The sequence below is a fragment of the Lissotriton helveticus genome, chromosome 11, assembly GCF_964261635.1.
Source record: "Lissotriton helveticus chromosome 11, aLisHel1.1, whole genome shotgun sequence".
NCBI classification, from domain to species: Eukaryota; Metazoa; Chordata; class Amphibia; order Caudata; family Salamandridae; genus Lissotriton; species Lissotriton helveticus.
This window is the reverse complement of record NC_136072.1, coordinates 604,438,608-604,451,139: the sequence shown is the minus strand read 5'-3', so window position 1 is coordinate 604,451,139 and position 12,532 is coordinate 604,438,608. Positions and strand designations below refer to the sequence as shown.

Genomic DNA, 12,532 nt, shown 5'->3' with positions numbered 1-12,532 from the left:
ATGCATTCGATGTGAACTGAGTGCTGGGATGTGAGGCAGTGTGCGCCCACCTTCCTTCAATGTAGTCATGAGAGGTCAACAAAATCTAAATAGTGTTCTTCCAAACAGTGGCCATTTGTATCTGCACTTGGAAAGAAAACAGAAACTTTAGCAAAAATAAACATGTACTATACTAAATAACGGTGAATATGTGTAATATGGTCTTATATTGACATCTCTGGGTTCTGGTGACATCTATAAACCACTTAGCCTTCGGCCTCGTGGTTTATTATGTAATCAGAAGCCCTAGATGCAATATTGGATCATATTACACAGTTATCTGTCATGCATTCTACATGTATATGTTATGAATGTATATAATGCTGGTGACCACAGACTTTTGCCGTTTACAGCTCTATAAGTAACAGGTGTTACTACTACCCAATTTCATGGTACAGATGTTATTGAATCTCATAAAGTTTAAAAGCATAGGAGTCTGTCCGCTAGTACTGAAATCTACCTGATCCAGTTACACAGGGCCCACTGTAAAAGGCTGCTTTCCTCCTCAAGTGCAATCTTACAAGCATAGTGGGGAAAGTTCCCTTAAAAAGTATGGACCGGCTACTTTTAGGTGTGGATTTGAAGTAGAAAGTTATCACCTGAATTATTGCACACAAAATATATAGATTAAGTTTTCAATCTGCCACAGTTAATCATTGGCAATTTTGGATCAGTCTCTTTCAGCCATTGGCTTGAGACTTTGTCAATCATGCCTTGGCTCAGCCCAGTGCATTTTACTTTCTGGCATCATGTCATTGCCTATTGGATGTATCTTGCACCTCCCTTGTGCTTTGCATTTTTTTAAATGAGGAACTATTGTACAAGGGAACTTTCAGTATTGATGTCTTTTGTCTCTAACATTTGTCTAGCTGCAATGTGGAAGTGATGTGTCTGCATACATCTGGTAATTAACTCCAGATCTGTTGTCTGTGACAATGCTTGTTTATCATTCCATTCAACAGTTTCAACTTAGGACCTATGCAATAAAAGCACTTTGTTGTATAACACACATTCTACTGTATTCCCGTGGCTTAACATGTAATACTAGCCACTATCTTATAGCTCTTAAATGTATGTCTATGACCATCCTTTTAATCGTTTTTGGCACGAGAAGACGTGAAAATGTAAATATGTGAATGATTGTATGAATGGGGCAAGAGAGTGGATGTACAAATGTGCGAGTGTCTATGCTTAAAGAGTGGACTTTATGATGCAAACCACTTCTAAGCACTGATACAGAGGTTTTGCCAGCTCCATTGTGATTGGACAATGAACCACGTCACGTTCAATATGGTGTTCTTGTAACTTCCCAAAACTACATCTCACTTCCACCTGGTCATAAACTGAAGGTAGTTCAGAATCCACCTGGGACTGGTCTGTGTTCCCTGTTTAAAGGGGAGAGGGGGTAACACAATTCCAGTTGTGAGGCTTGGCCCTGCAACCTGGTATAGTCTCCTTGGCTTGAGTTCACTTCTGGCCCCAGTGTTGGTTCCCAATGGAGTAGCAACGGCGCCACGAGCCTAACAAGGGCCTCCCTGTCAATTGTTTGTAAAATACATCCATGTTTGGATTTCGGTAGGCCCTGACAGGACTGGACCCCGGTGCCACTGCACCTGCTTTACTATTTGATAGCTACACGCGTGTGGGTGGAGGCTGGCGGGATGATGACGCCATTGCTGGTCTCTGAAGCGTTATGCATCGTTGACGTAGACCACTGAACATAACAAATTAACAAATTAACAAATATACACTGCCCCCCCCCCCCCCCCTTTCAAAAAAAAAGCCCGAGTCTGCCAGGGTCTGGGTGGTGTGTAACTGCTGCGAGCGCTGCGAGATATAGAAATGTATGGGGAGTGACTGTGTACATTGCATACATAGCTTCCTGCGCGTTACTTTCTTTATCTTTGAGTGTGAAATAAGTGCTATTTTTTGAACAGTGAAGGGTTAGAGAGGGAGGAGGGGGGCACGAGGGGAGGAGGAGAACGGGGGAGGTCCTGGTTTTAGGAAAACCTATTCCCTCCTCTCGAGGAACAACTGCTATATTCATCAGCAGCGGCGGCTCCTGCAGCAGCGCCTCGAGGGAAGCGGACGTGGAGTCAGAGCGCTGCGACCACCTTTAGAGCGCCCACGTGGACACCCGGCTGTCAGTGCCACCCTGCCCGCACCGCGCCACCAAAGATGAGGAACGCCATGTGGTTCTTGGGGGGACTTCTTCTGCTGGCTGGACTGGGCTGCAGCCAGCAGCCGCACGTGAGGTGAGAGCTAAGGGGGGCAAAGCATACCTCTGGTCCTCAACGGGAAGAATATGGTAAAACACAGATCTCCAGCTGCCCCACGGAGGTGAGAGCCACCCTCGGGGGGTCAGGAGCAAAGGGGGCAAAGCATACCTCTGTGGCCCCTACTGCCTCAGCGGGCAGAATATGGAAAACACAGATCTCCAGCTGCCCTACGGAGGTGCCAGCAGCTGGTCACGCCTGGGTATTTTCTTTAACATTTTGGTATTTGAAGTAAATCCTCCTCATGGTTCCCTGCACCCTCCGAGCTGGCTTACCCATAAACAAGTGTCTTAGCTCCTGTCAGTATTGTCCTGCCTCCTGCCTCACGTGTCACTGCCATGTGTCTCACCCCCCTCTTTTAATGAGTTCTACCACTGCCCTCTTTCCTTGCGCAGGCTTTCCAGGGATGGGACTGTCTGCCTCTTCTCCTCCTACGTCATACTTTATCTTATCTGCGCCCGTCTGGGTGGGTGCAACCAGTTTACTCTTTGATGTGTGCCTGACGCTGTGTGTCGGTGTGCAGCTCTTTCTAGTGGCTTTTCCATCGCCCTCGGGTTCAATCGTTTGTTTAAAAACCAAATATACGAGCGAGCCACAAACTTCGTTAAAAATAAATCCGCTCTGGCAGTTACCAGGCTGGCACGTCTCCTGCCTCCTTTCCAGACCGTCTGTGTCGTTAGTGCACCGCCCTGGTGGGTTTCTCGCCGTGTGCTCACCCCATGGTGGATGCTGCCAGCATTCCTCGGCTGCCCTCACGCCTCTGAAACATTGCACGTGCCCCCATGTCTGCTTCCTGGTTTCTCTACTTTTATGTCGCCGGCCTGGGGTCACTCTTTCTTCAGGAGCCATTTTTGTACTTCCACAGGAAACACCCCCCCCCCCGCCCTCAGTGACGGACCCCCTTGCCATCATTCCTAGCCTGTATACTAATTTGTCTGCTGTAGAGGCTGATAGCGTTTCCTCTGTGGGTATTTCTTATTTTGTATGTATTAGTTATTTGTATGGTTCTATCTATTGCAACTTCGTGGTACATTTTTTTCTAATTTTATACATATTTCTTAAATTCTTGCACTAATGGTATGAAAGAAACTTTATGTTTTGCTCTGTATAACATGTTGCTGCTTGTAGGAATTGTGTTAAATGTAAGCTTTTTGAACCTTGGATAACTTTTATAATTGTTAGATCTCATGATAGGGTGGAATATTTTATTGTGTGCACTCCACTATGAATTAGAGTCTTATACTATTTATGCGTATGTCATTTTGTGATTTTATGTGGACCTCTTTGGAGTTCCGTAATCATAATTAAAATAAACTTGACACTACTGACCATCTTAGAGTGGTATTGTTTGTCCACCTCTTCTTCCGCCATCAGGGGAAAGGTGTCACAGACACTTCGAGCCCAAGGCCTTTGAATTTCATGCTTTTAACGGATTGCTCATTGTTGGGTAAGCACAAAGGGCGGGAAGACACTCGAAGGCCACTCACATACTTCCGAACAGCACTCTTCGGCAATCCATCATCTTGCAACACTGTGCCTCTGCAGCCACCGTAGTTATGACCTCCTGCCCTCATGGTCTTAGTGCCACTCTCAACTGCCCCACTCCCTCCATCCCGTGATCCTTCCCTCGCGCTGCTGTCAGCAGACATTCCAAGGTCTGAACGATGGATTCAGGGAAAACGTCGAAGGGCAAGTGCGTAGCTTCCATTGATGCAGCAGGTGCAGTGACACCGGGGCACAGAGACCGAGGGTCCCAAAGAACGCTGACTATTGATGTATTTTATAATTCAAACAGCAACCAGGGGGCCCATTTCATTCCTTGAACTAGGGCCATTGACTGGCTGACTATGCCTGGGTCGAAGGGAAGGTCTATTGCCTTGTGCCATCAACCCAAAAAAGCGTTTGCCATCTTCAATATATTTTCAGATCATTTTCACACAATTCTAAAGACCTTCTGACTACCTATAATGTTTTAGAGGCATCATTTCTGTCACTGTGAGTCAGCAAGCGATTTAGTGAACATGTACAGCACAGTTTTGTGAGCTACATTATCTGTACTTTACTTCCGCGTGGAAAAGGTATTTTTTGAAATGTTACAAAAGGTAGTAAGCCAATTTCAGGGAGTAACTCGACAAAACAGTACCGGGAACTGGCAACAAATCTCAGGTTTAGCGCCCATGACACTTGAGTGTTTGGAAGCCATCCACCCATTCTTTCACCGATCATCCCTCCTTGTCATTCCTGTTCAGGTGCCCGCTGACTTTTGGCTTTTTAAAGCTCAAATGGAATCTTCACCACCATATTGTTGCTATTAGTGAAGCAAGGATGCCATGAGCCCAAGTGCCAGCAAGGAAAATGGCCTCTTAGGCTGCTGTTGGGGGTAGTAAGCTACAGCTTTGTTACTGTTTAATGGGCCCCTCAAGGGTCTGGGCCCTGGTGCCTACCCCTGATGGTTGCGTGGCTTGAACCTCTTTGCAACTCTTGATCCAAGACTTTATTTTACCAAGTTCTTATAGTGAGTTCTTATTTTACGCTTTGTATGGCGATAACCGCAAATCAAACACAAAGAGATGATGGACGGAGTGCTGAAACTTGTCAAACACACCCCCAGTCACAGATCTGGGTTGAATCCATCATCGTTCTTTAGCTCACTTCGCCAACTTGGATCAGACCCAGCTATATGCAAATCAGTCTTGACCCTGTACCTCATGGGAACAGTCCAGCCCAAATTGCCAAGCCAGGTTTCCTCGAACTTGAAACAAGCATACTGGGACTGATTTCGGGGTAACACCCCTCTTCAGCCAGGCTAGCTTGAATCCAGTGGCAAAGTGAGCAAGGGACCTACGTCTGGGCATACCCTGCCAACTTAGGGCAAAGAAAGCAGACACAAAGAGATGATGGATGGTGTGCTGAAACTTTTCAAACACTCACCTCCCAGTCACAGATCTGGGTTGAATCCATCATCGTTCTTTAGCTCACTTCGCCACCTCAGTTCGCACCCAGCTATATGCGACAACAGTCTTGACCCTGTGCTGGAACAGTCCAGCCCGAACTGCCAAGCCATGTCTTCCCTGAACCGGAAACAAGCATCATGATTTGAAGCAGTCATGGGTATTTCCAGATTAAGAAGTTACAATATATACTTTTTAAGGGAAAACATTCCACCATGCTAATGTTGTGATCTCCCCTCAGAAGTACTGAACACCTCACTGCCCAGAGCAAGTTGGGTTGTTTTGCCTTACGGTGGACTGCGTTATAATATTCTATGTAAATTTGACCTACATTGCTATATGTTCCTTATCTTTGGCAGGATGTTTGAGCTGTCACTCTATGCTGAGTAGCTTTTCCTATCCTTGGCCCCTTCTTTGTTGCTTTTTCAGATTGCGCCCTGCCTTGCTGGATGTTGTGTATATTTGCGTGTTTGTGCCCCACATTGTGTTAGCATACATAACCTTTCTCAACTGTAGTGTATCTATATTTATGGCATAGAAGTTTTCTAACTGCACCTTTCTGCTCAGCATGCTCTGTGACCTGGCCTTTCTGTTTCTTCATTGCTATATTCTTTATGCATTTTGCCTGTCTCTGCTCTTCATCACTGTGTTTATGTAGATTTTTCTGATTGTGTCATACTTTGCTGAATGCTGCTTTGCTGTGCCTGATTCAACCCTGACTCACTAGGGTGTGTACCTTTGGCAGACTGTACCATTCATTGCTGTTTACTGTATTCTTGTTTTCGAATTTGCATTGCATTTCGGTCTCTGTGTGGCCTTCTCGACTATGCTGTTTTATTTTACTGGCTTTTTAAAATGTCAACATACACAATAACCAGAGGATCTCTTAGTGTTGTCAATAAACACCCCTCAAACAATCAGCAATGGTATAGCGAATAGGACTGGCTTGCATTTCCAATTACAGGCCACACTTATTGGCTTTGGCAAAACTGCTGAAAGCAATACATTTGTATTTGAGCACCAGCAGTCCAGCAGCACTAGCAGGCTTGCTGCTGAGCGCGCTGCAGCTCATCAAGGGCCCATGGTCAGAATGTGGTTGCTAGGGACGCCAACCATTAGATGAACAACTCTGTAGCATCCATAGAAACTCCTTTGTTTGGCTTGAAAGTGAAGCAATGCGTCTTGCAGTAAAAAATAGCACAGGGGGTTGCACTTTGTATACGTTAGATGTATGAGATAAAAGAACTGAATGTGACAAAAGGTGTGTTGATTGAATGTACTTTTAGGCGCTGATTTTTAAGTTGTATGGAATAGAGTGGGGTATATACCACACCTGGGATCTTGGTCTGACGTATTTACTAGATATGGTAAAGCTAACTTTTCAACATTGAAACGAAGCACAGTACACAGAAGCAGAAGGCAACACACCAAACTCTACGTGCCCGATTCACCAAAGTAAAGTGAGACGAAAGTCTAACTTCACGACTTTCGGTATTCACAAAGGGCATCGTAAATGCCTTTTGTGTCTACTGAAAGTCGTAAAGTTTGACTTTCGTCTCACTTTACCTTTGTGAATCGGGCCCTACATGTTTTGGCCTTTTTCAGGCCTTTTCTCTGATATATTTTAACAGGTTTGACCTGCTGGAGTTTATTAGGGGGAAAACTGTGAAACTGTGATAATTATCACTCAACTGGTAATTCTGATTCCTCTGCAAACTCCTGTTTGCCAAAGGATTGGAATTTAACCTTGAACTTGTAATCAGGGATGTAGATGTAAAATATTCCCTCATGCATTCCAACCGTGCCCTTCTGTAGCATGACAGTGAGACTAAACGGTGCTGATTCGAGGCGTAATTGGCAAAGCCTCATGCCAAGCAAGCCAGTGATTTGAAGGGAGCTGACACAAATGCATTTAACTTTTTTTATTAAGTGTTTTTTTTTTTATTATTGAGCAGGTGCTTCCAAGTGATCAAGGAAGCATTACAAATTTTACTAGCAGCATTGATACATAAAGCGACATGGCATAGTAAAGTGCAACAGTAAGCATTAACATTTCGAAAACATTTGTCTAATTATTCTTAACTTAATCCAGCTACATCCACGGCCGTCGTCTCCTTAAAAGCAGCATTAAACCGAAGAGAGTGCACATTTCACATTCATTCCTAGTATGCCCTTAGACTAACTAAAACATTGCACCATCCGTTTCTTGGTACTTAAGTGGAAATCGATCTAATATCATATCCTAAATAAAAAAGGACGTAGCAGCATGGAAGCGAATACCATACAAAAATGTTAATCAAATGAATGTGCATACAGTACAAAAACCATGGAAGCAGCGGGAAGCAACCTTTACAATGCATCATTTACAATAGTAAATTATCCTATTCCAAAGTCCAGTGCCCCCCTACCGCAAGTCGTTGTAACGACTTGCGTTGTAATGCCATGCGATGTAACAACGTGTTGTTGTAATGACTTGCGTTGTAAACTTATGCATTGTAAAGAGTGCTATTCAGAAGCAGCTTTGAAAGAATTTTTTTTCTATACAATTTTTATTGATTTCATTAACTATAGTACAACCAGACATAGATTGACAGGATACCTCTCAGTTTCGTACACGGTGAAAGCCATGCAAATAGGAACATTTAATCATTACAAAGTAGAAATGCATTGCCTATAGAAGGATACATGTAACACGGCTTCGCCCGACACACTTAAGTTGACCCGACCACTTCCCCCACACTCGTTCATGTTTCCTCAGGCAGCCTCTTGCTTCATATACAGGTTTCTCTTGCACAGTGCACCAATCCAGTCCCTTATGCCATTGTGTCACAGTGGGGGGTGCGGGTTGTTGCCACTAGGTGGCTATGTCTCTCTTTGCTACCATGGTAGCTGTGCCCAAGAATGCCTTATCTGCCCGGGAGCCTCCGAACCCTCCAGAATCCCAAGGAGGAGGACCAGAGGAGTGTGTGGGACTGCCCATCCCAGTACCTCAGTGAGTTCTGTAACTATGGCAGACCAATACTTGCTTTTTACCGTACATGACCACACCATATGATAGACATCCACGGGGTCTCTGCACAGCTAGGGCATGCAGGGCTCTTGAGGAGACCAGCGCGATGTAATCTGGAAGAGGTGAGGTATAGACAGTGTAGGTAGTACACTTGAATTAATCTCAGTCTGTACGAGATAGTTATAACTATGGGCCATAAGGGCATCCCGCCAATCATCGTCCTACATAGGTCCTAAGGGCATCTCGCCAATCATCGTCCTCCATAAGTCCCATCCATCTCTCCCAGGGCAATCGAAGGTGATCGAGGGTAGGAGATGCAGTAATAATTAGAGTACAGTAACTATGGGAGACGCCACCCTTTCCCACTGCCCCCATTTTGGCCTCCAGTTGGCTGAACTCCAGGACGGAGGTGTCACTGTGGACATGAGTAGCGAGCGCATGCCTAAGTTGCAAGTATTTGTAAAATTGTGGAGTTAAGTGCGTACGTTTCTTGCAGTTCTTGGAAAGTGTGTATATGGGTCCCAGACCAGACATCACTCAGCTGTGTTATGGAATTTAACCTTGAACTTGGAATCAGAGATGTAGATGCAAAATATTCACTCATGCATTTCAACCATGCTCTTCTGTAGCATGACAGTGAGACTAAACTACGCCTCCGCGCTGATCCAAGGTGTAATTGCCAAAGTCTCATGCCAAACAAGCCAGTGGTTTGAAGGGAGCTGACACAAATGTGTTTATCACCATGATCTTTTGCACCGGATTTAGTCTTACGGTGAGGAGTTCAAGGGGCTCAGTGGGTGTTCGCTAGCACAAGTATTAATCAAAGTCTAATCATTGAGAGCCCATCTTTGTCGTGGTGTGAGGGGTACACCTGGTTCAGGCCCTATGATGACTTATGCTGGCTGTGTGGTTCTACAAAGCCAGTGTCAGCAGTAGGCCTAGGAAGCAGAGCTTCAGCAGGTCCAGAGGCCAAGTCCTAGTGCCGAGGAATTGGGCAATATGCCAGCTTTATCCTCTTGATGAACTTCAGCAGCAAGGGAGCCCAAATGTCCAAGCCCAGAAAATGATCAGTGAGCCGCTTGGCAGCTGTTGGATTTATATATAAAGTGTGGAAGCTGACTGATGTCACACTGCCATCAATGTGAAGTGCATCTGATGATTTCAAGGTCCAGACTAGGGTAGAGTTTTCCTGCTCAGATTGCAGTAGCCTCTGCGTCTGTGCAAGGGCTTAGGTAAAACCTCTAGGGGTTGTCTGGCAAAAAGCTATGTGCATTGCCTCCAAACTATCTGAAGTTAAGAAAGAGGAGGAAGAAGTGGGAGATGGGGTTGCCTTTTGTGTTCAGAATCAATCTTCCATCTTGCTTGCCCTTTGCGGTCAGACCAAATCTTCCATCTTGCTAACGCCATTCTTAGATTATGATTAAGGCTCCCAGTTTTTTGTTGTTTCTGATGTTTACACAGAAATAACGACAGAAATGAATATTTCTCCTGTCCCTCTTTATTTTTAAAAACACAAAAATATAGAAGACTGCTGTTCTTTTCTGTAACTCTACATGCTGTCATTCAAGACTTCCAGGCCAATATCTGTGTAGATTGACGGCATGGACAATTTAAAAGAGGCTCCCAGTTTTCCATTATCAATAATATTTTTCCATTGATATAGACAGAAAATAACATTTCGCATGAATGTATTTATTGTTCAAAATAGAAAATACAGAAAACCGGTCTTCTTTTCAATGACTTTCCATGCTGTCAGTTTGACAACATGAACAATTTTAAAAAGTGATAAAATGTTGTTAAATAACTTTATATGACCGTTTGTTTGTACTATAATTCATTCATTCATTTAAAATTCAACAGGCCTCAAAGTACAATTACTCATTTATCAGTTAAATAACTGTGGAAATATACAACCTTCATTTTGATTTGTCCATGTCCAATTCAATCCAATTGATTGCTGCTAATACTAAAAAACAACGCTTTTCCTGAACCGACATTCAGAGGCAGGGGCTGTTCATCTACAATTGACTATGTTTTTATCTCCCCTATCTTAGAACCCAGCCTGTTGAGAGCTGAAATTATGGTTTAATTCCGAGAGATCGGCTGCCAATAGGCAGCTACCCAATGCCCTGTCAGATAGCCCAAGGAATAACTCGCTGGTCAAGTGCTTAAGGCTGACGTATAAGCGGGTTATTGCCAATAGGAAGGAAGAATTATTGGGTGAGCACTGGGATGCTCTTGTTAATGCTGTCAGCTTAAACAATGGAAATACTTTTTGGACTGTAGTCAAAGACCTAAGAACAATGGGGCAGCCGTTAATACCTATAAGCTGCAACATAACGAGTTGAACCTGGGAAAGTCACTTCTCCCTAATTTACCTAGTTCCTGCCTCTGAAACAGACTCCTTTAACTATAGGGCACCATCCGGGGTCGCTATATCCTTAACAGAGGTAGAGGAGGCCTCTGTTAAGCCTGCCCATCGACCTCATTAAACATAAACTCAATTTTTGGGCCCTACTGCTGTTAAAGGTTTTTAATACCTTAACTAACGCCCCACTGCCAAAGACATGGAACACTAGCATTATTGTCCCAATTTTTAAAAAGGGTGACTGCTCCCAACCTAGCTGCTATAGGCCAATTTCTTTGATAGGTAATACCCTTAACATACATTTTAGGCAGAGTTTTGTATAACAACATTTTAATTTGAACAGAGGACAATGACATTTTAGCACATTGTCAACTAGGTTTTAGGAGCAAAATTGGCACAAATGAGCAGTGTTTCAATCTTAACCTGATTATAGGGAAGTACACTATTCGACAGCACTCGCCACTTTATTTAGCTTTGATGGACCTGAATTCAGCCTTCGACTTTGTTAATAGGTCTCGCTTGTGGTCTATTCTCCTAACCTATGGCTTGGATGAGGCCCTTGTTCATTTTCTGGCCTATCTCCACACAGATCTGAAAGCTCAGGTCAGGATTGGTGATGGGGGCGAGGTGTCTAATGATATCAGTGTTGGTAGAGGGGTTAGGCAAGGGTGCATCCTAGCCCCCCTCCTCTTTACCATCAACATAAAAATGTGCATAAATCACTGATCACACTCACCAATGACATCCCCAGAATTAAAGGCAAAATCTTTCCGGTGCTTTTATATGCAGATGATGAGGTTTTAATTGGTCGTACTTCTAATGCACTACGCACTTTAGTACGAGGATTTACGGATTTTATGACTGGCTTAGATCTATGCACAAACTTCAAGAAATCTTTCATAATGTCTTGCGGGCCTAGGAAAAATTCCCTAAATTCAATTTCTGTGGGAGACCAAAAACTAACTTGCACTGCCACTTTTCCCTACCTGGGCTTGATCTTCTTGGAATGATCGCATGGTGCATTGCAAAAACAAGTTATCGAAGGCCTTTACTTAATCCTTTGCCTCCCCAAAAAGATCTGGGACAATACCAGCAATCCTTAAGATCTTTAAGTCACAGTGCATACCAATAGCTACCTATGGCTCAGAGGTCTGGGGTATTGCCAAAAGCCATAGCATCCAATTAGAGAAAAATAGATTTTGTACAAAACTCCTGGGTGTTCCTATTTCCACCTCTCAGTACATATGTCATAGGGAATTAAAATTGGGGTACATCGAAGATTTTATGAGGGCACGCCCGCTTTGTTCTAGCTAGCCATAATGAAAAACCCAGAAGCATCCCTCACAAGGAACATAATAGAAGAATGTATTTGCTGTGAGAAAGGGACGGCTATTCCTTGGCTTGCTGGGGTCATCAAGAGCCTGAAAAGTGTCAATCTTGTTTCTTAATCCAAATAGTGCCATGTCAGAGATAAAAAAAGGTTCTAAGGTCAGCACTGTATGTACTTTATAGTTTGGAAAGATTAGAGAGGGAATCAATGAAACAAACTGTTGCTAATTTTATGCTCATTTAGTAAACTGAACATTGTTTACCCAGCTACATTGTGTTACGAATGTCACACTGGGAGAGAGGTCTTCTCTTTCGCCTAAGAGCTGGGACCATACGATATTTGCTCTGTTTTCCTCTTTGGTATAATGCTAAACTTGATTCCCTGCCATACCTATGTGATGGCCGTAGTGGACAAACACTTTTACATTTTCTATTTTTCTGTAAAAATTATATGAAATATGCTCAATGGCTGCTAATACCCCTTTTTAAAAAAAACTATCACTTATTAAGTTAATTGACGCCCTTACCGCATACTTAAAATAGAAAATGGTAAACTGAT

General features: G+C 43.7%; 1 protein-coding gene across 1 annotated transcript in view; it reads left to right on the top strand.

Moving 5' to 3' along the window:
- Nucleotides 1–2,090: 2,090 nt before the first annotated feature.
- The window catches only part of PCOLCE2 (procollagen C-endopeptidase enhancer 2), a 346,699-nt gene continuing 336,257 nt past the window's right edge, over nucleotides 2,091–12,532 (top strand). Inside the window, exon 1 of the mRNA XM_078665619.1 lies at nucleotides 2,091–2,294. Within this exon, the coding sequence (XP_078521745.1) occupies nucleotides 2,218–2,294 (77 nt within the window). The 5' untranslated portion in view covers nucleotides 2,091–2,217. The remainder of the gene's footprint in view (nucleotides 2,295–12,532) is intronic.